The following is a 26,716-nucleotide window of genomic DNA, read 5'->3' on the forward strand; positions in this document are numbered from 1 at the left end:
TGGAGTCAATTTAAACTATAGCCTATCCTATTTAGGAAGTTAAAGACGAGTGCTGTGCTTCTGCATCCTATATAGCCTAGTCTACAGGCTATTTAATTGAGACCACACGTAGAGGCGCACTTTATCTGGCACACTTTCTACTTTTTCACTTCTTTATGGCATTTTCCTTTACATAAAGTGGTCTTTTGTGTCTATTGGCTCTTTTATATTAGTTATATGATATTATTTTATTACCCCCAGGTGCAGATTTGATTTCGTAATGACAAGCTGCTGTGCAGAAGATGTCCACACTGTCTGCGACTGATATCACAGATGTTGGTCATGGTAAGAGAGCCCCATGTTTTAGTCATGATCTGACTGAGTCCTTGAACTGTTAATGTAAATTCACATCATCTCCCATTCATCAGCTGGGTTCTCAGTCTTCTTATTCAGTCACCATTATTCTGCCCATCCTACAAGGGTAAAACATTTATTGGAGTTTTGAAGATTATTTACACCAGCGATTCTCAACTGAACGTTTTGAATGGGTCGTGGGTAAAATACAATAATACTCCAGTCTGAACTTAAACCAGGTATGTGGAATGTTAATGTACTTACATTTTCACACTTGTTGTTCTGATGTATGAACTCACTACTGTAAGTCGTTTTCAATGTAGCGCTATTAGTGCTATTTACTGGTAGATCTGTGGTCTCAAACCAGTGAGGTCATCAAGAATATGGGCATTTTGTTATTGACATTGAAAGAGGTCGAAAGGGATGAGCTCTTGTCATACATTTGCTATCAATATAGCATAAAAAAAATTGTTTTCCAGATTGTATTCTGGTGACTCTTTTTTTTGTGATGTGAATATTGGGTTGCTTCTGAGACACCCTGGTTCAATTTGGGTCCTGAGGCAAAACCAGTTGACAACCACTGATCTACACAATTAACATTATTTTACCCATTGGTCAAAAGATGCGATTTTGATTGGACACCCTACAATGTGTGTTTCTATGTATTTGCTTTACCTTTTTATTTAACTAGGCAAGTCAGTTAAGAACAAATTCTTATTTTCAATGACGGACTAGGAGAAGTGGGTTAACTGCCTTTTTCAGGGGCAGAGCGACAGATTTTTAACTTGTCGGCTCGGGGATTCGATCTTGCAACCTTTCGGTTCCTAGTCCAACGCTCTAACCACTAGGCTATCGGCCGCCCCGTATCACAGGTGAGGTGTTTGACGGGGACCCAGAGCTGCAGCTGGACTGCCTCTGCAGTGGTGACGACCGCTGCAGTGCAGAAATGAAGCATGAGGGCAACCTCCTCCCCCTGGAACCACCTGACCATGCAGGGTTTTCCAGCTCCCCCGAGAAAAGGCCTTCCTCACTAGCTGAGGAGAGCAGCCCATTGCCCATGGAGCCCAGTGACATCAAGGCCGACTCCGCCGGCAGCATGCCTGCCAACACAGGTGAGCATGTTTTGTATTTTTTGTTTGATTTAACCTTTTGTTTATCTATAAATTCCCATTTGAGTTCAAGAGACCTATTTTGTGAGGGAGACCTGACACTTGTGTGTTCAGTAATGTCATCAAACCAGTCAGACTGGTCCAAGCATCAGGCTAATCTCTCTCATCTTATATATTTAGAATACCTGCCTATAGTTCCATATAGTATATTTATTAATTTTTTATTTTTATTTTACCTTTATTTAACCAGGTAGGCAAGTTGAGAACAAGTTCTCATTTACAATTGCGACCTGGCCAAGATAAAGCAAAGCAGTTCGACAGATAAAACGACACAGAGTTACACATGGAGTAAAAACAAACATACAGTCAATAATGCAGTATAAACAAGTCTATATACAATGTGAGCAAATGAGGTGAGAAGGGAGGTAAAGGCAAAAAAGGCCATGATGGCAAAGTAAATACAATATAGCAAGTAAAATACTGGAATGGTAGTTTTGCAGTGGAAGAATGTGCAAAGTAGAAATAAAAATAATGGGGTGCAAAGGAGCAAAATAAATAAATAAATTAAAATTAAATACAGTTGGGAAAGAGGTAGTTGTTTGGGCTAAATTATAGGTGGTCTATGTACAGGTGCAGTAATCTGTGAGCTGCTCTGACAGTTGGTGCTTAAAGCTAGTGAGGGAGATAAGTGTTTCCAGTTTCAGAGATTTTTGTAGTTCGTTCCAGTCATTGGCAGCAGAGAACTGGAAGGAGAGGCGGCCAAAGAAAGATTTGGTTTTGGGGGTGACTAGAGAGATATACCTGCTGGAGCGTGTGCTACAGGTGGGAGATGCTATGGTGACCAGCGAGCTGAGATAAGGGGGGACTTTACCTAGCAGGGTCTTGTAGATGACATGGAGCCAGTGGGTTTGGCGACGAGTATGAAGCGAGGGCCAGCCAACGAGAGCGTACAGGTCGCAATGGTGGGTAGTATATGGGGCTTTGGTGATAAAACGGATTGCACTGTGATAGACTGCATCCAATTTGTTGAGTAGGGTATTGGAGGCTATTTTGTAAATGACATCGCCAAAGTCGAGGATTGGTAGGATGGTCAGTTTTACAAGGGTATGTTTTGGCAGCATGAGTGAAGGATGCTTTGTTGCGAAATAGGAAGCCAATTCTAGATTTAACTTTGGATTGGAGATGTTTGATATGGGTCTGGAAGGAGAGTTTACAGTCTAACCAGACACCTAAGTATTTGTAGTTGTCCACGTATTCTAAGTCAGAGCCGTCCAGAGTAGTGATGTTGGACAGGCGGGTAGGTGCAGGTAGCGATCGGTTGAAGAGCATGCATTTAGTTTTACTTGTATTTAAGAGCAATTGGAGGCCACGGAAGGAGAGTTGTATGGCATTGAAGCTTGCCTGGAGGGTTGTTAACACAGTGTCCAAAGAAGGGCCGGAAGTATACAGAATGGTGTCGTCTGCGTAGAGGTGGATCAGGGACTCACCAGCAGCAAGAGCGACCTCATTGATGTATACAGAGAAGAGAGTCGGTCCAAGAATTGAACCCTGTGGCACCCCCATAGAGACTGCCAGAGGTCTGGACAGCAGACCCTCCGATTTGACACACTGAACTCTATCAGAGAAGTAGTTGGTGAACCAGGCGAGGCAATCATTTGAGAAACCAAGGCTGTCGAGTCTGCCGATGAGGATATGGTGATTGACAGAGTCGAAAGCCTTGGCCAGATCAATGAATACGGCTGCACAGTAATGTTTCTTATCGATGGCAGTTAAGATATCGTTTAGGACCTTGAGCGTGGCTGAGGTGCACCCATGACCAGCTCTGAAACCAGATTGCATAGCAGAGAAGGTATGGTGAGATTCGAAATGGTCGGTAATCTGTTTGTTGACTTTGCTTTCGAAGACCTTAGAAAGGCACGGTAGGATAGATATAGGTCTGTAGCAGTTTGGGTCAAGAGTGTCCCCCCCTTTGAAGAGGGGGATGACCGCAGCTGCTTTCCAATCTTTGGGAATCTCAGACGACACGAAAGAGGTTGAACAGGCTAGTAATAGGGGTGGCAACAATTTCGGCAGATAATTTTAGAAAGAAAGGGTCCAGATTGTCTAGCCCGGCTGATTTGTAGGGGTCCAGATTTTGCAGCTCTTTCAGAACATCAGCTGAATGGATTTGGGAGAAGGAGAAATGGGGAAGGCTTGGGCGAGTTGCTGTTGTCCGGGGTAGGAGTAGCCAGGTGGAAAGCATGGCCAGCTGTAGAAAAATGCTTATTGAAATTCTCAATTATGGTGGATTTATCAGTGGTGACAGTGTTTCCTATCTTCAGTGCAGTGGGCAGCTGGGAGGAGGTGTTCTTATTCTCCATGGACTTTACAGTGTCCCAGAACTTTTTTGAGTTAGTGTTGCAGGAAGCAAATTTCTGCTTGAAAAAGCTAGCCTTGGCTTTTCTAACTGCCTGTGTATAATGGTTTCTAGCTTCCCTGAACAGCTGCATATCACGGGGGCTGTTCGATGCTAATGCAGAACGCAATAGGATGTTTTTCTGTTGGTTAAGGGCAGTCAGGTCTGGGGAGAACCAAGGGCTATATCTGTTCCTGGTTCTAAATTTCTTGAATGGGGCATGTTTATTTAAGATGGTTAGGAAGGCATTTAAAAAAAATATCCAGGCATCCTCTACTGACGGGATGAGATCAATATCCTTCCAGGATACCCCGGCCAGGTCGATTAGAAAGGCCTGCTCGCAGAAGTGTTTCAGGGAGCGTTTTACAGTGATGAGTGGAGGTCGTTTGACCGCTGACCCATTACGGATGCAGGCAATGAGGCAGTGATCGCTGAGATCTTGGTTGAAGACTGCAGAGGTGTTGACAGTACATGCATTTACTGTTTTCTCTGATATTTGCATATCATCTATTGATAGTACATATGTTTTATGTATTTCCACAGAGGGCCAGCCGGTGAAGAGGAAGAAGGGTCCAGCCCCCAAGATGCTGGGAAACGAGGTGTGCAGCGTGTGCGGGGACAAGGCCTCAGGCTTCCACTACAATGTGCTGAGCTGCGAGGGCTGCAAGGGCTTCTTCCGCCGCAGCGTCATCAAGAGTGCCCAGTATTCGTGCAAGAACAACGGCCGCTGTGAGATGGACATGTACATGCGCCGCAAGTGCCAGCAGTGCCGGCTGCGCAAGTGCCGTGAAGCGGGCATGCTGGAGCAATGTGAGTTGTGGTTGCCACTGTTCCCTTTTTTACAATTTTTTAAATATATATATACACCTTTAGCTTCAGAAATACCTGTGCTTTTTTTGGGACCTTTTCCTTAGATCTGTCGGGAAATGTAGGGGTTTTTCAAAAAAACAAACAGAAGATGCTTTCTATAAAAAGCTCAAGTACATCATTGAAATTTACCTCCCAAACTATGGTAGTACTTATTTTTCCTACTTTTCATTTCTGTGCTGATTGTGTTCCTGGCACCCACAGGCGTTCTCTCAGAGGAGCAGATCCGAGTGAAAAAGATGAAGAAGAACGAGGAAGAGACTGCACGCACGTCTGCCGTGGTGACCCCCACCCCGGTGCCAGAGGTGGTCCCGCTGGCGCCCGAGCAGTTGGAGATGATCGAGAAGCTGGTGGCCATGCAGAAGCAGTGCAACAAGCGCTCGTTCATCGACCGGCCCAAAGTCACGGTGATTGTCTCTGAGTGTCCCAATCCTTTGACGCCACAGGGCAAACTACCAACATATGGCATGGTTAGATATCTTAAACAGTTTTGATTGATTGACAGTTGCACTAATGTAATAATTGGTATGAAATCGTCATCTTGATGTGGAGGTGGAATACAACATTTCTGCATTCCACAATATTTATACACCACCTCCGCATGTTCAAAGACATGTTAGCCAAGAATACTGCAAATATATTCTTACTGTTGAATTTTGGACAAATTAACTGTCATCCAGACAATTTTTGGTAGTTCAGCAGCTCTGAGCACATGGTGAAATTTCTATTAGGTGTTTTTATAAAAAAAATATATAAAAAATATTGAATTGAATAATTTGTTCATTAATCTATTGATGTCTTTTTCTCATCTAATTTCCAGCCGTGGCCCCAGAGTCAGGACCCTCAGAACAGGGAGGTGCGGCAGCAGCGCTTTGCCCACTTCACTGAGCTGGCCATCATGTCGGTCCAGGAGATAGTGGACTTTGCCAAGCAGTTGCCTGGCTTCCTAGAGCTCACCAGAGAGGACCAGATTGCCCTGCTGAAGACCTCAACCATTGAGGTGAGTCATTGTTTTTCTAGTGTATTGCTCTTTCCCCTCACATTCTCACAGGTTTGTTAAAGTGGTAAATACAGTAATACCAAATGCCGGCTTGATATTGTCTTTCGCCTATTAAAAACCCCCACAAAAAAAACACTTGTAGTCAAGACCACTGGGAGGGGGGAATCATGTCTGGCTCAATAGCATTATGTTGGTTTTCAGGATCACATGTCTCAATATGTCAAGTAGATTATCTACTTTTCAGGATGTTTCACACTTGATCCCCAGTCACTGAGATGTGCCTTGTTTTTTGGCAGATCATGCTGCTGGAGACATCGCGGAGATACAACCCTGCCATTGAGAGCATCACGTTCCTGAAGGACTTCAGTTATAACAAGGAGGATTTTGCCAAAGCAGGTACAGCATCATATTTTGTTTGTCTGAGATGTTCATGGTCCACATTCAAGCTGCAATCAGTCAAAAACAAGCTGCTCACCTTCAACTCCCTCTTGTTCTGTACCCCATACTCCCTTTTTCCCCCAGGGTCTCCTTTTTAACATAAATTACTTTTATTTTTTTGAAGGTCATTTCCTGCAATTCCATGTAGTTTAAGAAGATTCATGACATATTTTAGGTAGGCTATTTGATGAGGATAATAATGGATAAGGAAAATTAAGTCTATACCCGTCTTCCCAAAAAATGTTATTCCGCTTAAATGTTTTTATTATAATTTATGAACCCGCAATCTTAAAAAAAAAAAGGTGAATAGATCAATTGAAAGCAACAGTCACACACAAGATTACTTCTCAAGTAAAGTCCAATTTCTTTGACTTTACTTTAGGTCGTAGCTCAGCTTCTGATTGTCATGGAGACAAAGCAAATATATCCCCATGTGCATCAGTCGTGTCTTTATCTGACATTTTACCACTTTATCATTTTTTTTATTTTTATATACCAGTCAAAAGTTTGGACACCTACTCATTCAAGGTTTTTTCATCAGGTCATCACTCTCCTTAGCAAATAGCCCTTACATAGCCTGGAGGTGTGTTGGGTCATTGTCTTCTTGAAAAACAAATGATAGTCCCACAAACCAGATGGAATGGCGTATTGCTACAGAATGCTGTGGTAGCCATGCTGGTTAAGTGTGCTTTGAAATCTAAGTAAATCACAGGTAGTGTCACCAGCAAAGGATCATCACACCACCTCCATGCTTCACGGTGGGAACCACACATGCGGATATCACCCGTTCACCTACTCTGCTTCTCACAAAGACATGGCGGTCAAATTTGGACTCCAGACCAAAGGACAGATTTCCACTGGTCTAATGTCCATTGATCGTGTTTCTTGGCCCAAGCAAGTCTTCTTATTATTGGTGTCCTTTAGTAGTGGTTTCAGAAATTTGACCATGAAGGCCTGATTCACGCAGTCTCCTCTGAACAGTTGATGTTGAGATGTGCCTGTTACTTGAACTCAGTGAAGCAGTGGTGGTCCTCATGGGAGCCAGTTTCATAGTGTGTGATGGTTTGTGACTGCACTTGAAGAAACTTTCAAAGTTCTTAATTTTCTGGATTGACTGACCATGTCTTAAAGTATAGACGGACTGTTTTTCTTTGCTTATTTGAGCTGTTCTTGCCATAATATGGACTTGGTATTTTACCAAACAGAGATATCTTCTGTATACCATCCCTACCTTGTCACAACACAACTGATAGGCTCAAATGCATTAAGAAGGAAAAATTCCTCAATTTAACTTAACAAGGCACACCTGTTAATTGAAATGCATTCCACCTCATGAAGCTGGTTGAGAGAATGCGTTGTGTGCAAAGCTGTCAAGGTAAAGGGTGGCAACTTTGAAGAATCTCAAATGTAAAATATATTTAGCTTTAACACTTTGGTTAGTACATGATTTCATAGTTTTGATGTCTTCACTATTATTCTACAATGTAGAAAATAGTAAAACATGAAACACCCTTGAATAAGTGGGTGTGTCCAAACTTTTAACTGGTACTGTGTGTATATACACTACCGTTAAGTTTGGTCACGTAGAAAAGTCCTAGTTTTTGAAAAGCTTTCCCCCCCCCATTTAAAATAATGTAAAATTGATCAGAAATACAGTGTAGACATTGTTAATTTTGTAAATGACTATTGTAGCTGGAAACAGCGGATTTTTATTTAAATTTATGGAATATCTACATAGGCGTACAGAGGCCCATTATTAGCAACCATCACTCCTGTGTTCCAATAGCACGTTGTTAGCTAATCCAAGTTTATAATTTTAAAACTACTTGATCATGAGAGAACCCTTTTGCAATTATGTTAGCACAGCTGAAAACTGTTGTCCTGATTTTAAAGAAGCAATAAAACTGGCCTTTAGACTAGTTGAGAATCAGCATTTGTGGGTTCGATTACAGCTCAAAATGGCCAAAAACAAAGACCTTCTCAAATTCGGTAGTCTATTCTTGTTCTGAGAAATGAATGCTATTCCATACGAGGAATTGCCAAGAAACTGAAGATCTCGTACAATGCTGTGTACTACTCCCTTCACAGAAACTGTCTCTAACCAGAATAGAAAGAAGTGGGTGGCCCCGGTGCACAACTGAGCAAGAGGACAAGTACATTAGTGTCTAGTTTGATAAACAGACTCCTCACAAGTCTCAACTGGCAGCTTCATTAAATAGTACCTGCAAACACCAGTCTCAACGTCAACCGCGAGGAGGCTACTCCGGGATGCTGGCCTTCTTGGCAGAGTTCCTCTGTCCAGTGTCTGTTCTTTTGCCCATCTTAATCTTTTCTATTTATTGGCCCGTGAGATATGGCTTTTTCTTTGCAACTCTAATGATCAATTAGCCTTTTAAAATGTTAAACTTGGATTAGCTAACACAACATGCCATTGGCACACAGGAGTGATGGTTGCTGATAATGGGCCTCTGTACGCCTATGTAGATATTACATAAATCAGCTGTTTCCAGCTACAATAGTCGTTTACAACATTAACAATGACTAGACTGTATTTCCGATTTGATGTTTTGTAATGGACCAAAAAATTAGCTTTTTTCAAAAACAAGGGCATTTCTAAGTGACCCCAAACTTTTTAACAGGTGTATACACACCTCCCTCAAATCAAGGAAGATCCCGCCCCCCCCCCCCCCCCCCCCCCCAAGGAAACTTTGGCGCCACCCCTGCCATACTCTGTAGAGACATTGACATGTTACCCTTAACCCATATTTGTTTCCCTCTGTCTGTATTTCCCTCTCCTCTCATCCCCCTCAGGGCTGCAGTTGGAGTTTATCAACCCCATATTTGAGTTTTCCAAGGGCATGAACGACCTGCACCTGGACGAGGCGGAGTATGCTTTGCTCATCGCCATTAACATCTTCTCTGCAGGTCAGAGGTCAAGTGGTATGCTAGTGTGGAACAGAGCCCATATGCAAGGTCCCTTTATTACAAAGGTCTGGACATTGTCGTAATCATTAGGGACTCACGTATGTGGATATTCTGGGCCGATACCAATATAAAATAGTTTCTTTGCAATATCGATTTAAGTTATCGGCCGATACCAATATTGTCACTGACATATTGTGCATCCCTAGTAATCATATGCGGAAGCGTCCCGAAAAAGAACAAATTCATGGGCACAGCGCTGTTTTTAAAGATTCTACAGGGTTTCAGGTGAAAATATGACCAGGGGTCAGGAAATTAAGTAATAAGGTGGCTGTAGATATTTTGAAAAACTTTTCAATAAATAGAATGACAGTTAATGATGCAGTGCCTTCAGAATGTATTCATACCCCATGACCTATTTAAAATGGACTGAATATGTTATCTACATATAATACCCACATAATGACTAAGTGAAAACAAGTTTAGAAAATTTAGCAAATTTTTTGAAAAATTAAAAACATCTAATTTGCATAACTATTTACAATACATGTTAGAATCACCTTCGGCAGCGATTTACAGCTGTGAGTGTCTGGGTAAGTCTCTACGAGCTTTGCACACCTGGATTGTACAATATTTGCACATTATTACAATAATTCTTCAAGCTCTGTCAAGTTTGTTGTTCGATCATTGCTAGACAGCCATTTTCAAGTTTTGCCATAGAATTGTAGGCCTATTTAAGTCAAAACTGTAACTAGGCCACTCAGAAATATTCAGTCATCTTGGTAAGCAACTCCAGTGTATATGTGGCATTGTGTGTTAGGTTATTGTCCTGCTGAAAGGTGTATTTGTCTGCCAGTATCTGTTGGAAAGCAGGCTGAACCAGGTTTTCCTGTAGGATTTTGCCTGTGCTTAGCTCTGTTCTGTTTCTTTTTATCCTAAAAAGGTGTGAACACCTTCTGAAGGCACTGCATGCGTTTGCTGAGGAGTTCACTACGTATGTCTATTTTCCACTTTGAGTGAATGGTAGCGGCACGGAAAGTTCACCATCAAAGTTATTTTAACTCGCCTCGCTGGTCTCTTTGTCTAAAAGCGGAAGAATTCTAAACAAAGAGTTTGGGATATCAAAATATTAATGTCTTGACCTTGGTACTACAAAGACCTTCCCCATATGTAGGAAGTAATATTCAACATATCTATGCATTGTATTGGGTATAAAACATTCAGCTGTATATGTATGTTTCCCAGACCGGCCCAATGTGCAGGACCATGAACTGGTGGAGCGACTGCAGCAGCCGTATGTGGACGCACTTCGTTCTTACATCATGATAAAGAGACCAAACGTGAGTGCCCTAGTTATATACACTGCTCAAAGAAAAAGGGAACACTTAAACAACACAATGTAACTCCAAGTCAATCACACTTCTGTGAAATCAAACTGTCCACTTAGGAAGCAACACTGATTGACAATACATTTCACATGCTGTTGTGCAAATGGAATAGACAACAGGTGGAAATTCTAGGCAATTAGCAAGACACCCCCAATAAAGGAGTGGTTCTGCAGGTGGTGACCACTTCTCAGTTCCTATGCTTCCTAGCTGATGTTTTGGTCACTTGAATGCTGGCGGTGCTTTCACTCTAGTGGTAGCATGAGATGGAGTCTACAACCCACACAAGTGGCTCAGGTAGTGCAGCTCATCCAGGATGGCACATCAATGCGAGCTGTGGCAAGAAGGTTTTCTGTGTCTGTCAGCATAGTGTCCAGAGCATGGAGGCGCTACCAGGAGACAGGCCAGTACATCAGGAGACGTGGAGGAGGCCGTAGGAGGGCAACAACCCAGCAGCAGACCGCTACCTCCGCCTTTGTGCAAGGAGGAACAGGAGAAGCACTGCCAGAGCCCTGCAAAATGACCTCCAGCAGGCCACAAATGTGCATGTGTCTGCTCAAACGGTCAGAAACAGACTCCATGAGGGTGGTATGAGGGCCCGACGTCCACAGGTGGGGGTTGTGCTTACAGCCCAACACCGTGCAGGACGTTTGGCATTTGCCAGAGAACACCAAGATTGACAAATTCTCCACTGGCGCCCTGTGCTCTTCACAGATGAAAGCAGGTTCACACTGAGCACATGTGACAGACGTGACAGAGTCTGGAGACGCCGTGGAGAACTGTCTGCTGCCTGCAACATCCTCCAGCATGACCGGTTTGGCGGTGGGTCAGTCATGGTGTGGGGTGGCATTTCTTTGGGGGGCCGCACGGGGGCCGCACTCCATGTGCTCGCCAGAGGTAGCCTGACTGCCATTAGGTACCGAGATGAGATCCTCAGACCCCTTGTGAGACCATATGCTGGTGCGGTTGGCCCTGGGTTCCTCACAATGCAAGACAATGCTAGACCTCATGTGGCTGGAGTGTGTTAGCAGTTCCTGCAAGAGGAAGGCATTGATGCTATGGACTTGCCCGCCCGTTCCCCAGACCAGAATCCAATTGAGCACATCTGGGACATCATGTCTCGCTCCATCCACCAATGCCACGTTGCACCACAGCCTGTCCAGGAGTTGGCGGATGCTTTAGTCCAGGTCTGGGAGGAGATCCCTCAGGAGAGACCATCCGCCATCTCATCAGGAGCATGCCCAGGCGTTGTAGGGAAGTCCTACAGGCACGTGGAGGCCACACACACTACTGAGCCTCATTTTGACTTGTTTTAAGGACATTACATCAAAGTTTGGATCAGCCTGTAGTGTGGTTTTCCACTTTAATTTTGAGTGTGACTCCAAATCCAGACCTCCATGTGTTGATAAATTTGATTTCCATTGATCATTTGTGTGATTTTGTTGTCAGCACATTCAACTAAGTATTTAATAAGAATATTTCATTCATTCAGATCTAGGATGTGTTATTTTAGTGTTCCCCTTGTTTTTTTGAGCAGTGTAAATGATTTCCCTTGTACAAGCCGCCATGTGTAGGTTTTGAGGATTCAGTTGTCACATGCACCCTTGAGTCCACATTGAGTTGAATTCCGTTTTCAATTCCAGTCGGTACAGGAAATGTATTGAAATGTAGGTCATGAGTGGGAAAATCCAAATAGAAAGTGAAATGAAAATGTTAGGTTAAAAAATACAAAATGTATTGATCCCCACAACTGAATTATGCCACCAGAGACTCTGGGTTTGAGCCCAGGCTCCGTCGCAGCTGGCCACGACCGGGAGGTCCATGGGGCGACGCACAATTAGCATCGTCCGGGTTAGGGAGGGTTTGGCCGGTAGGGATATCCTTGTCTCATCGTGCACTAGCGACTCCTGTGGCGGGCCAGGCGCAGTGCACGCTGACCAGGTCGCTAGGGGCACAGTGTTTCCTCCGACACATTGGTGAGGCTGGCTTCCGGGTTGGATGCGCACTGTGTTAAGAAGCAGTGTGGCTTGGTTGGGTTGTGTTTGGGAGGAAGCATGACTCTCGACCTTCGTCTCTCCCGAGCCCGTACGGGAGTTGTAGCGATGAGACAAGAGAGGAACTACTAAAAACAATTGGATATTAAGAAATTGGGTAAAAAAACAATTATTTCTCTTCTGTCTAGGATCACCTGATGTTTCCACGCATGCTCATGAAGCTGGTCAGCCTCCGCACCCTCAGCAGCGTCCACTCTGAGCAGGTCTTCGCCCTGCGCCTCCAGGACAAGAAGCTCCCGCCGCTGCTGTCTGAAATCTGGGACGTCCACGAGTGACTCCGCTGACGCCCTCACGGAACTCTGCTGCGCTTCGCAAATGTGTGTACTTGGATGGACATTGGATCTGTTTCAAATGTCGAAAAAAAGACTTGAGAATGAAGCGATGCCTCCAAGGCTACCCAAACACGACGAATCAAACCTACAGATTGGTTGCCAGATTGGAGGAACTTTTTTTTTTTATTCTATTTTTTTTATGTCTTCTGTGCGGTTTGGCAGGATATTGATGGCCCTCTGTCCTGCAGACTGGGACACTAATCTCATGGGGGAGGTTGGGGCACAGAAATAGAATGAATATAATTGGTATTTCTATGGGTTGAGGATTGTGCACACCTGATTTCTGTCCCTCGCCCATTCCGTTGTATTAAAGGTGAGACTGCTTGTGGTGAGATTGTGCTGCCATGGTCAGTTTGACTCAGACTTGCTAGCCAGTGTTAACCATTTAAATCTATTATCTGTTGATAGTCAGTCTCGTGATAGACATATCTTTAATGACAATTGCCATGAAGCTTCAATTGCCAAGAAGCGCCACTCTCAGATCCACATCATCGTTGATAACCCCATAGTGAAAATAAATGGAAAAATACATGTTATAGCCCTTGTTGCAATGGGATAGGATAGAGGTATTTTAACTGCTGCCCAATGTTAAGAAATGTCTTATTGGTGTCTACTGTCCAGATGTATATTAGAATGGTAGGTCGCCTGCTTGATACTGTTGCGATTTTAGCAGTTTAATATTCAGCCATCTGATTTGATCTCCTCTCGGGGAAGGAACAGGAAAGCAATTCTGATTGAATTAAGGTAAAGTGATTGGAAGTGTTGGTATCGTCTACCACTTTCAAGCGCAGGGCCCCCACCAACCGTTTGTAAATGCACTCAAACATTGATTTACATGTACAAAGTATATATTACCATGACAAAATATATATATTTAGTATGCCCACAAGTGAAGACATCCATACAAAACGACTGTACAATCAACACTCTAACGCACAAGCTAGCAGTGATTTTATTTTTAAGCATGACTGGGTATGTCACAGACAAGCTGAGACCTTATACACTGGAACAACTTCAATGCTACGCTAAGCTTAGGCTATAGGTGGGGGCACAAAAAACTGAACTCATCATGCAGTGGGTCTGCTTACCCACAATCTGCCCCCCCTACCTTGCGAGCAAAACATTTTAGTGCTCCTCCCTCATGACAGTGAAGAGAACACATTTTAGTTTTAAAGTTAATTTCCTGCAATTCTACACTTTTTGCCATAGGGCGGAGGCAAATGTTTGGAGTTTTTAATATGGTAACTGATTATCAACCGGTCGGTCATTCGACCATGCTTTCTATAAGTTTGGTAATTAAGCTGACCTGGGCTAATTGACTGCTGATGCACTTTGTCTTTTATTGTAACTCACAACTGTAAGTTGAGACCCCATCCCTGGTCCAGTCATATGTACTGTCCTCCCCTCCACCAAATCAGCATGATTCAAGACATCTGAGTGGAAACTTTGTCTAAAATGTGCTTTGCATCCCACAATAGTTGGAATATCAAAATAAGTAAAATTGTGCTCCTTGTGTGGGCAGTACTTTCTTCAACGGTAACATTTGTGGGTTACACTTTATAACTTCAATGAATAAACCATTGTAAATGTTTTAAACGCTTATATACATCTATGAATGTCTACTAATAATGAAATAGTTAATAGTTTTAAACTATTTATAAATGGTTATTCGTGAATGTTATTAGTCTTACCCATTTGATTACTAATAAGGCCATTATAACGTTTCACTCGACTAAGCTCTGTTATTCATCTTTTTTTCCCTTCATGTGTCTATCACAGTCCTTTGTATGATGACGACTTCTCTAATGTGACACTTTTATTAAACAAACGTTCAGAATGAATTAGAGAAGGAAAGCTTTTTTTTTTGTTGCGATTTCTGAGTGACAGTTTTGTCCATTCCTTTACCTTACAACTCAAATCAGTGAAATAGAGAGAGGAGAGTTGAGGACTCCGAGACAAAATGGGACGATTTATCATAAGTTGCACAATATGTCAAAGTAGCACTGCGATAAAGGAGGTAAGATACATTGGGGCATAAGGTTTTCACACACTTCTACACTATTCAAAGGGTTTGCTCTTCCCTGGGCGTGTGTGTGGAGCCATCTATTTTCAATTACTCTTGAGACTCAAATGTCAACCAATCAGTTTTTCTTATTTTTCCCTTCAATATGTGACTCATACCAGTGAATGATTGTCTGCATTGAAATTACATTTCAGTATTTTCAATATTAATAGAAAACTAGGCATTAACACAAGGAATGCGATTTAATGGTATGGAGTCTTGGGTCTAAATTATGTTTTCAGTTGTTTGGAATACACAATGTTCCTTGAAATTATTGTTAATACTGTTGGTAACTGAAAGTTGATTGTAATAGAATTTACAACATTCTGGTGTGCAGAACTCATTTTAATTCCCTTCTCTACATCTTAAAAGGGTGAAGCTGTAAACAATATTGTCATAAATGCAAACTTATTTCAATGTTTTTTTTAACACTTTAGGACCTTCTATATTCTTTTATATGTATAAATTAAACTTTTGCCAGATAATGTTTCCGAAACAAATATTTTCCAGATTTTTGTTATTACAATTTCAAAGTGATTTAAGCTCATACAACATTAATAAATTGTAATTGTTCCTATTTTTTTTTCAATATCCTGCTTTTATAAATATTTCAACACTAGGTGAAAGAAATTTAGTTAGTTCTCTTAAATGTAGCACGGCCAGTAAACCAGTGCTGAGAATTTATTCACCCACACTTGTGTGTTTGGTGTTCTGTGGTCAAATAGCAACAGAACTGTTGACTGCTCTATTTATACATTTTTTAAATCAGAAGAGCTTATAAATACAGAATGAATTTGGTTAAGTTGGAAACTACCATGGCATTTTACTGTATTGCACAGTAGGCTTCATGCAAGTATAGTTCTAGTCCGTTTGGGGTCTATTCTTGTCATTTAAATTATGCTTAGTGACAGCTCCCAAATATACTGAACAAAAATACAAACACAACACGTAAAGTGTTGGTCACATCTTTCATGAGCTGAAATAAACAATCCCAGAAATGTTCCATATGCACAAAATGTTTCACTCAAATGTTGTGCACAAATTTGTTTACGTCCTTGTTATGGCGCATTTCTCCTTTGCCAAGATAATCCATCCACCTGACAGGTGAAGCATCAACAAGCTGATTAAATAGCATGATCATTACACAGGTGCATCTTGTGCTGGAGACAAAATTACACTAAAATATGCAGTTTTGTTACAACACAATGCCACAGATGTTTTGAGGGAGTGTGCAATTGGCATGCTGACTGCAGGAATGTCCACCAGAACGGAATGTTAATTTCTCTACCATAAGCCACCTCAAGTTGTTTTAGAGAATTTTGCAGTATATCCAACCGGCCTCACAACCGCCGACCACGTGTAACCACACCATCCTAGGACCTCCATCCGGCTTCTTCACCTGTGTCTGAGACTAGCCACCGTCCGGATGGAGGTCCTAGGATGGTGTGGTTACACGTGGTTGGCGGTTGTGAGGCTGATGAAACAGGAGTATTTCTCTCTGTAATAAAGCCCTTCTGTGGGGAAAAACTATTTCTGATTGGCTGGGCCTGGCCCCCCCAGTGGCTGGACCTATGCCCTCCCAGGCCCTCCAGTGGCTGGGCCTATGCCCTTCCAGGCCCTCCAGTGGCTGGGCCTATGCCCTTCCAGGCCCTCCAGTGGCTGGGCCTATGCCCTTCCAGGCCCTCCAGTGGCTGGGCCTATGATGCCCTTCCACACCCACCCATGGCTGCACCTTTGCCCAGTCATGTGAAATCCATAGATTAGGGCCTACTTCATTTATTTCAATTGACTGATTTCCTTATATGAACTATAACTCAGTAAAATCTTAAATTGTTTTATGTTGTGTTTATATTTTTGTTCAGTATACATTGTAATGATGATAAAGTACACTAATCAAGTTTTAGTTGCTAATGAATTCAGTGTTGACTGTTTTCTCCTTAAACTACACAATCCTTACAATATTTCTGGCCATTTAGGAGACCCTTTTTGACCATTAACTAATTTCAATGAAGTAGGCCCTAACACATCCACCCAATGTTACACAATGCAATCATTTGACAAATACATGTTAAAAAATAAATGGTGTGTGCTGCTGTAGTGGCAGCAAAGAGACTTTCAAGCTCCCTGTCCCGTTTTCCCAATGACCTATGTGACGCTAGCCATAGTAAGGATTACCCACAAAAAAAGTCCCTCATTGAAAGTGATGCAAATGGATACAAATAGACTTCAGAATTGCATTTGGGGCATACTTGTAATTCCCTTTACAGCCTTACCTATGGATTGGGGATCAATGAAATGGGGTGTCAGTCTACTCAGTGACACCTACAGAACAGTGAAGAGTTTACACATATTAGCATCGTAGCTCATATTGCGGGACTCTGAAGCGCCAACTCTAGGTCCAAGAGGCTTCTAAACAGCTTCTACCCCAAGCCATAAGACTCCTGAACATCTTGTCAAATGGCTACCCAGACTATTTGCATTGCCCCCCCCTCCCCCTCTTTTACGCTGCTACTACTCTCTTATCTATGCATAGTCACTTTAATAACTCTACCTACATGTACAGTACATATTACCTCGACTAACCGGTGCCCCGGCACATTGACTCTGTACCAGTACCCCCTGTATATAGTCTCGCTATTGTTATTTTACTGCTGCTCTTTAACTACTTGTTACTTGTTTCTTATTCCTATTTTCTAAACTGCATTGTTGGTTAGGGGCTTGTAAGTAAGCATTTCTGTTGTATTCAGTGCATGTGACAAATAAATGTGATTAGATTTTATTTGAAACCACTGTGAAATGAGCCACATTAAGCTTACCAATTAAGCCACTATGTGTATTGGACATTCATTTTGCACAGTACAGCCTTACCTATGGATCCTGGATCAATAAAATGGGGTATCAGTCTACTCTTTGACACCCACAGAACACAACTGAAGGATTTCACAAATATTAGTGTCGTAGCTCATATTGCGGGACTTTGACTGTGGGAAATCACCTCCCCGTCAGTCTCTTGTGCATATTGACATTCATATTGTACTGTACAAGTGATTTCCCACAGTCAATGTCCTGCAATAAGAGCTACACCGCTCATATCTGTGGCCCTAGGTGTCACTGAGTAGACTGATACACCATTTAATGTATGCACAATCCATAGGTAAGGCTATTCAGTGCAATATGAATATAAATATGCACAATAGGCCCACAGTCAAAGTCCTACAATAAGAGCTATGGTGCTAATATTTGTGTAACTATTCGATGTTGTTCTGTGGGTGTCACTGAGTAGACTGAGCTGGGGCCTCCCCGGATTTTGTGTTAAACGCTCTACAACAAAGCTTTCTCTGCCCTTAATCTGGTTCTGAACACCTCCACAACAAAGGTCATGTGGTTTGGTAAGAAGAATACCCCTCTCCCCACATGTGTGTTTACTACATCTGAGGGTTTCGAGATTGGCTAGACGGTACACTACTTCTCTCAGCACATATGCCTAGTTAAATAAAAATAAATAAACATATCAAAGCTGCAGGCTGAAGTTAAATTTAGACTTGGTTTCCTCTATCGTAATTGTCCCTCTTTCACCCCAGCTGCCAAACTAACCCTGACTAAGATGACCATCCTACCCATGCAAGATTAGAGATGTAATTTATAGATCGGCAGGTAAGGATGCTCTCGAGTGGCTAGATGTTCTTTACCATTCAGCCATCAGATTTGCCACCAATAGGACAGATTTGCTCCTTATAGGACATATCACTGCACTCACTCTATACTCTTCTGTAAACTGGTCATCTCTGTATACCCATTGCAAAACCCTCTTAGGGGGGAGTGAGGCCTATCTGAGATATCTACTGCAGCCCTCATCCTCCACATGCAACACCCATTCTGCCAGTCACATTCTATTAAAAGTCCCCAAAGCACACACATCCTGGGTCGCTCGTCTTTTCAGTTTGCTGCAGCTAGCGACTGGAACGAGCTGCAACGAACACTCAAACTGGACAGTATTGTCTCAATCTCTTCATTCAAATACTCAATCATGGATACTCTTACTGACAGTTGTGGCTGCTTTGTGTGATGTATTATTGTCTCTACCTTCTTGCCCTTTGTGCTGTTGTCAGTGCCCAATAATGTTTGTACCCTGTTCTCTGCTGCTACCATGTTGTGCTGATGCCATGCTGTGTTGTCATGTGTTGCTGCCATGCTATGTTGTTGTCTTGGGTCTCTCTTTATGTAGTGTTGTGTTGTCTCTTGCCGTGTTTTGTCATATATATATATATATATATATATATATATATATATATATATAGAGATATATATATATATATTTTTTTTTAATCCCAGCCCCCGTACCCATAGGACCTTTTGGTAGGCTGTCATTTGTAAATAATATATATTTTTTAAATTGACTTGTCTAGTTAAATAAAAGGTAAAAAATAAATAAGACTGATACGCTATTTCATTGATCCACAAGCCATAGGTAAGGCTTTACAGTTAAATAAGTATGCCCAATGCAATTAGGAAGTCTTATACATCTACAGTGCGATTTCAACTGATTGTTAAATGTGTATAACAGTCCCACCTTGTTAAACATTATGTCGTCAAAATATGACATGACCGAAATATTTGCATCACTTTCAACGAGGGACTTTTAGTTTGAAGACGAACAGCAATTTCCACTTTTGTGGCTAATCGTTATTGTGGCTAGAGTCACATAGGTGTCACAATGGTACAGTCTGCCCCCATCCGCGGAAATCCAGTCCCTGCAGATGATCTGGTGGAAATGTTATGAAGACAGGTTTTAAGCCAATAATCATACGCGAGCAAGCATTTCACAGTCTACAATTAGGTGTGGATTTAAAGCACACATTGAAGAGCTGTTGAATCACCATCTCTGGAAAATGGATCCAGGATACTTATTACATCTCGCTGTTTGAAATACGTCTCAATTAATCTCACTCACTGGCTTTCATTCTACCATCAATAACATACCAGGCCGACGACGACTGCTAACTAGCTAGCGGGTATTCCTAGCCACCTAGCTAACATACTGGTAAGATGTTCTTGCATTTTTCTATTCGCATCTTTCTTGGTAGCAAATTTCACAAATGCGACAACGTCAATTAGTACTGACGATAAAATGTTACTTGCCATGGTAAACAAACTTGAAGATAGCTATCATAAGTAGCTATCATAAGTAGCTGGCTGTCTAAGGTTAGCTACTTACGATAGCTGTTAGCTAATGCACTCGTGACGTACGTATGAGTGATGGAGTTGGTTTGCTCTGTAACTGTGTTCTGGAGGATGATGATTATTTATAGATGGTAATAATCAGCTAAATACTGGAACAACAATTAAATGCAGGTCGTTGTAGATAGAATATCCACGTCCTTATTGAAATTGTAATTAAACATTGCATGGTACTTGTTAACCATTTGCCGGTAGCTTTTCCGTTAAACATAATTAAATCACCATCACCACGGTCTTCGTCATTATTCCGTCAAGACAGTGTATCATAACTATGCTCTATCTAGCCAGCAACCCAGGCTATGTAGCTATCCGAGAAGGGTGCCATTGCGGCCCGCAATTCAGGGCGTTCCTGCACCCCTCTTTATACTTCGATTGATCCATTTTTAAACTAGGACTCTGGTACAAAAGCTGGAGTTAGTCGCTCCAGTACAGTAGGTGGCGGAAATGCACTGTAATATTGGACGCCAACCGCTGATAAAACCTCCGTATTTTATTTTTTAAAATTTAACTAGGAAAGTCAGTTAAGAACAAATTCTTATTTACAATTACGGCCTACCGGGGAACAGTGGGTTAAATGCCTTGTTCAGGGGAAGAACGACAGATTTTTACCTTGCCAGCTCGGAGATTCCATCTCCATTCCACCTTTTGGTTACTGGCCCAACGCTCTAATCACTAGGCTACCTACCACCCCTAGTGATGGGGAAACTACGCTTTGAGGTTTTCCACCCAATTCTGTCGAAAATATGTTAGTTACTCTAGGCTTTGACCAACAAACACAGTTACTATTGGCACCTGCTGGTCAAGATAATTTAGAGCTGCCAAATTGTTAGAGATGATGTCCCACATCCCTAGCACGTGCGCAACTAGCCTTTTTGTCTTCTACCAAACCAATACCAAACCAACCAGGTGGTGGTGCAACGGAGCTTCGGATGTCATTGATCACATGCTCTGATAAATTGATACAGGGATTGGCACACTGCTTTGAAGTACACTGCTTAGCTATTTTGACACGTGCCTCAGAGCTCCGGGATCAAACGTACCATCACCAGGTAGACGGTGTCCTTCGCCCTGGCTATCAGGCACTGCTTTCCCGCAGTTTTGTTAACGATGGCGAGGCAGTTGTTCGGGCAGGTGGGAGCGAAGGATACTGTGTTAGCTATCTAGCTAGCTAGGACTCCTGTACACAGCAAGCGGGATAGGTAGCTAGCTAGCACACCAGTAGACTGCACTTCGCTCACGCCTGTCGGGCACTGTTTTCCCGCAGTTCTGTTAATGAAGGCGAGGGCAGGTGTTAGTGAAGGACACTGGGTGCTAGCTGGCTGGCGGAATAGGTAGCTAACAATAGCTAGGACACCAGTGGACAGTGTACTTCGCCCCCGCCTGTCGGACACTGCTTTCCCACAGATCTGTTAACGACGGCGAGGCCAGGTGTTAGGCAGGGAGCAAAGGACACGGTGTGCTAGCTAGTAAGCTAGCTAGCTAGGCGGACCCCTGGTACACAGCTGGCGGTAGGCAGGTGCAACATCGCCAGCTAGCTAAGACGCATGTAGACAGTGTCCTTCAAACTCAGATAATACTTATTTCCCTTTTGACCCACATTTGAATCCATAGACAATCAGAATATCCAGAATATCAAAAGTGTCACTCAAGCATGAAGATGGCGTGCTTAGTGGGGCGTTCATGCAGGAACAATGAGATGCTCGAGGAGGGGGGCGCTCATGTAGGCCGCAATCACAAACTGAGTTAGCCTGCTTCTAGCAAGACACGATGTGGATGCTACGCAGAGGTCTTTGAGGGAAAACCTTTCTAAAGTCCCTATTTTTAGTTAAGGTAAAGGCTACCTTGGATCTTGGGGTCAAGGGCGTTTAGACCCATTGTCACCAATTATGTATATTGTCACCCATGCAGAAGAGTCTTGCACTGTCTAGCTGCAGTTGCACGTCAGGCAAATTATGATGACATTGCAAGAATGAGAGAATCTCAAGCCTATAGCTTAAATACTTGCGTGAGTACTATTCAAGCAGTTTTGCTTGTAATAGTCAGTGTCTTCTTCATTTGATAGAAAGCATAACATATAGGCAGAATTAATATATTATATTAGGCCTATGTCTGATTGCAGACACACTAGCCACAACATCAAGATCCGTTCCTTTAGGCAGCCCAAAAGAGAGGTGAAGAAATAGCCACATTTGTTTATTTACTATAAGACCATGGCCAGCCAGCTGGTGTGATGGAGTCATTTTCATGTTTTGAAACACCATCAAGAGCACCAATTTCCAGTGAATGGTGAAACTGCAGTATTTTAAACTGCAGTATTTCAGAATATTTCCGACTGTACAGCACTTTTGTTGTACTCTTATGTACTCTAACACTCTTATGTTTCAATGTTTCTAGGTGTCTCTCCGCAGTTTTAGTTTTGTTCGCAGCAAAACTAACAAGACATTGTCTTGTCCAATAAAGGGACAATCTGGCTATTTAAAAATGTGAGGCCACTGCAATAGGCTACATCCTTTCCATTTTTGTTGCAATTCAGTGTTAGAGTTGGTTTGCATGTTGTGTGAATCATATCTCCCCTCAATGCTTACATAACCAGTCAGTACCACCTGCAGAGTCGACCACTCTGACCAGATTCAGCTGTTGCCTTAACCTGGGCCATTATTTAGCCTGTGAAGATCATTTGATTGGCGGGGACCTGCTTTCTCTCACATGGTTCAGTCATTATGCTAGCCTACTCTGATTTTCTGCTCTCTGGGATAGGAAGGCTTTGATTGATTGACCCAGAGCTCACCTCTTGTCAGATGGTTTACAGTGTATCTTGTATTTTGTCAGTGTTGCTGTTGGATTGGGAAACTTGACCAGGAGCTCTAGCTCTGTCAGCCCTACTTTAAAATTTGTATTTTCAATAACCCTATTTCAATATTATGTCAGTGTTTATTAATATTTCCTCCCGCTGTCGAACCCGACATGCAACGCATAGTGTACACAGTGACGTACGCTATGCATAGTGTACACAGTGACGTTATAATGAAGTAGGGTTATTGGTTTTGGTGAGGAAATTGTGTATGTTGTCAGCCCTGTATGTTGATGCTGGGGGCCTTCAATTCCAGGCCAGATATTAAAACTCTGGTGTTGTCATTAATGTGGCATAATGAAGGTGGCAGTTAAATGTTTTGCTATATATTAGACCGAAATTAACTTCCTAGCTAGGCCTTAACTGTATACATTTAGGCCTGGTTCGCAGTCGGTGTTCCAATTCCTCCCAAAGGTGTTCGATGGGCTTGAGGTCAGGGCTCTGTGCAGGCCAGTCAGGTTCTTCCACACCTATCTCAACAAACCATTTCCGTATGGACCTCGCTTTGTGCACAGGGTCTGAAACAGGAAAGGGCTTCCCCAAACTGTTGCCCCAAAGTTGGAAGCACAGAATCGCCTAGAATGTCGTTGTATACCGTAGCATTAAGATTTCCCTTCACTGGAACTAAGGGGCCTAACCTGAACCATGAAAAACAGCCCCAGACCATTATTCTTCCTTCACCAAACTTTGTTTGTTACTTGGACAGGTTTGAATTATTTTGTAATGGTTGTCTAGATCCTTGAGGCATTTAAATTTAGCCGTTGAATGACACACAATGAGTCTGACTTGCCTGGTTAAATAAAAAAAACTAAGTTAGGCTAATGGGAACAAGATACAAGCGTGCACAGTTTTTACATTGCCACATAGATTTGTTATTTGCTGCCACTTCACTGCTGAGGTCCCTAGTGCATTAGCGCCCACACATTTGAAAATTAATTATGCTACTCCAAGAAGGAAGGTAAACAAACCAGTGAAGAAATATAGGCAATATTTCCTCTGTGTTATTGATAGAAAAAAAGCTAGGTCGGTGTACATGCGGTGGCTTGTTAAGTGGTGATTCTAGACCGTTTATAGGCCTAGTTGCTTTGTTGACCATTCATAGGAGTGGGCCTTTTTTGACACCTGAGAATAACCTTCCATGGACATTTGTTTGTACCAGCCTTTGACGTCTGCTTAATATTGTAAGGGCATGACCTGAAGTTGAGCACACAATTAAGCATTATCCATATCCGAGGCCTGTGGGTAGGTAATTAGGCTTTATTGTGAAAGGAGCAACTAAACAAATGAGCTGCAGGCGTCATTGAGGAAATTGAATGAACTAGAGCTGCTGTAATCAAACATTCGGCTACATTTCGGTGAAAGGCCAGTTATGTACAGATTCTGCCAGAGAAACTCATCCGGATTCATGCCTATTTTTGATTGCAGCCTCATTTTTTTTAATGAACCCATTCACATTATTCTTTGAGTCTACTCAAGGTACTTGTCCTCTTCTCGTTCTGTGCTAAGTTTGGTCAGGCCTAGTCCAGAGCCATATATAGGCCACATTCTTCCTGGTTTTTGCTTTGTAGCTGCCATGGTTAATTTCCTCATTTGACCTCATCGTATTTTGTAAAATGGCCCCTTAGCCTAGATAATAAAAACGTTGGTGCCACTGATAACATGGTGCCCTGTCCACTAACATTCTCTGATTTTAAGAATAGCCGACACACAGCTGAGCAAGAAGGAAGCAGGGTTGGGTTGCTATGACGACTATGCTGATTGTTATTACCTCAGGGCTGATGCTAGGGCTGTAGGCGGAATAAAAGATGATAGACTGTGTAGCAAGCAGGTCACATGACCAGTTGAGCAAGGATGTTAGACTTCCATTCTCTTTCTTTCCAGAAAATTTTCTCTCAGATCCAGCATTTTTTTTATTTCACCTTTATTTAACCAGGTAGGCTAGTTGAGAACAAGTTCTCATTTGCAACTGCGACCTGGCCAAGATAAAGCAGAGCAGTGTGAGCAGACAACACAGAGTTACACAGGGAGTAAACAATTTACAAGTCAATAACACAGTAGAAAACAAAGGGGGGAGTCTATATACAATGTGTGCAAAAGGCATGAGGAGGTAGGCGAATAATAAAAATTTTGCAGATTAACACTGGAGTGATAAATGATCAGATGGTCATGTACAGGTAGAGATATTGGTGTGCAAAAGAGCAGAAAAGTAAATAAATAAAAACAGTATGTGGATGAGGTAGGTGAAAATGGGTGGGCTATTTACCAATAGACTATGTACAGCTGCAGCGATCGGTTAGCTGCTCAGATAGCTGATGTTTGAAGTTGGTGAGGGAGATAAAAATCTCCAACTTCGTCGATTTTTGCAATTCGTTCCAGTCACAGGCAGCAGAGTACTGGAATGAAAGGCGGCCAAATGAGGTGTTTGCTTTAGGGATGATCAGTGAGATACACCTGCTGGAGCGCGTGCTACGGATGGGTGTTGCCATCGTGACCAGTGAGCTGAGATAAGGCGGAGCTTTACCTAGCATGGAATTGTAGATGACCTGGAGCCAGTGGGTCTGGCGACGAATATGTAGCGAGGGCCAGCCGACTAGAGCATACAAGTCGCAGTGGTGGGTGGTATAAGGTGCTTTAGTGACAAAACGGATGGCACTGTGATAAACTGCATCCAGTTTGCTGAGTAGAGTGTTGGAAGCCATTTTGTAGATGACATCGCCGAAGTCGAGGATCGGTAGGATAGTCAGTTTTACTAGGGTAAGCTTGGCGGCGTGAGTGAAGGAGGCTTTGTTGCGGAATAGAAAGCCGACTCTTGATTTGATTTTCGATTGGAGATGTTTGATATGAGTCTGGAAGGAGAGTTTGCAGTCTAGCTAGACACCTAGGTACTTATAGATGTCCACACATTCTAGGTCGGAACCATCCAGGGTGGTGATGCTAGTCGGGCATGCGGGTGCAGGCAGCGATCGGTTGAAAAGCATGCATTTGGTTTTCCTAGCGTTTAAGAGCAGTTGGAGGCCACGGAAGGAGTGTTGTATGGCATTGAAGCTTGTTTGGAGGTTAGATAGCACAGTGTCCAATGAAGGCCCGAAAGTATATAGAATGGTGTCGTCTGCGTAGAGGTGGATCAGGGAATCGCCCGCAGCAAGAGCAACATCATTGATATACACAGAGAAAAGAGTCGGCCCGAGAATTGAACCCTGTGGCACCCCCATAGAGACTGCCAGAGGACCGGACAGCATGCCCTCCGATTTGACACACTGAACTCTGTCTGCAAAGTAATTGGTGAACCAGGCAAGACAGTCATCCGAAAAACCGAGGCTACTGAGTCTGCCGATAAGAATATGGTGATTGACAGAGTCGAAAGCCTTGGCAAGGTCGATGAAGACGGCTGCACAGTACTGTCTTTTATCGATGGCGGTTATGATATCGTTTAGAACCTTGAGTGTGGCTGAGGTGCACCCGTGACCGGCTCGGAAACCAGATTGCACAGCGGAGAAGGTACGGTGGGATTCGAGATGGTCAGTGACCTGTTTGTTGACTTGGCTTTCGAAGACCTTAGATAGGCAGGGCAGGATGGATATAGGTCTGTAACAGTTTGGGTCCAGGGTGTCTCCCCCTTTGAAGAGGGGGATGACTGCGGCAGCCTTCCAATCCTTGGGGATCTCAGACGATATGAAAGAGAGGTTGAACAGGCTGGTAATAGGGGTTGCGACAATGGTGGCAAATCGTT

The 26,716-nt window shown here is 42.8% G+C and overlaps 2 protein-coding genes across 37 annotated transcripts in view; both read left to right on the forward strand.

Annotated features, from left to right (window-relative positions):
- Positions 1-15,474, forward strand: part of LOC109885055 (oxysterols receptor LXR-alpha-like) — a 30,960-nt gene extending 15,486 nt beyond the window's left edge. For 6 of the 13 annotated variants that reach the window (XM_031808429.1, XM_031808444.1, XM_031808437.1 and 3 more), the window contains 9 exons: positions 241-324; positions 1,206-1,445; positions 4,381-4,647; positions 4,909-5,174; positions 5,525-5,704; positions 6,001-6,100; positions 8,954-9,082; positions 10,310-10,404; positions 12,632-15,474. In XM_031808429.1, the coding sequence (XP_031664289.1) occupies positions 282-324; positions 1,206-1,445; positions 4,381-4,647; positions 4,909-5,174; positions 5,525-5,704; positions 6,001-6,100; positions 8,954-9,082; positions 10,310-10,404; positions 12,632-12,778 (1,467 nt within the window). In that variant the 5' untranslated portion in view covers positions 241-281 and the 3' untranslated portion in view covers positions 12,779-15,474. The remainder of the gene's footprint in view (positions 1-240; positions 325-1,205; positions 1,446-4,380; positions 4,648-4,908; positions 5,175-5,524; positions 5,705-6,000; positions 6,101-8,953; positions 9,083-10,309; positions 10,405-12,631) is intronic. The other 7 variants (XM_031808456.1, XM_031808472.1, XM_031808463.1 and 4 more) reach the window with 3 other exon arrangements.
- Positions 15,475-19,603: 4,129 nt separating this feature from the next.
- Positions 19,604-26,716, forward strand: part of LOC109885065 (MAP kinase-activating death domain protein) — an 86,830-nt gene continuing 79,717 nt past the window's right edge. For 16 of the 24 annotated variants that reach the window (XR_004206046.1, XM_031808502.1, XM_031808497.1 and 13 more), the window contains exon 1: positions 19,630-19,938. The gene's annotated coding sequence lies outside the window, so the exon portion shown is untranslated. Of the gene's footprint in view, positions 19,939-26,716 lie in introns of all 24 variants that reach the window. The other 8 variants (XM_031808553.1, XM_031808561.1, XM_031808571.1 and 5 more) reach the window with 2 other exon arrangements.

The sequence above is a fragment of the Oncorhynchus kisutch genome, linkage group LG3, assembly GCF_002021735.2.
Source record: "Oncorhynchus kisutch isolate 150728-3 linkage group LG3, Okis_V2, whole genome shotgun sequence".
Lineage (NCBI taxonomy): Eukaryota > Metazoa > Chordata > Actinopteri > Salmoniformes > Salmonidae > Oncorhynchus > Oncorhynchus kisutch.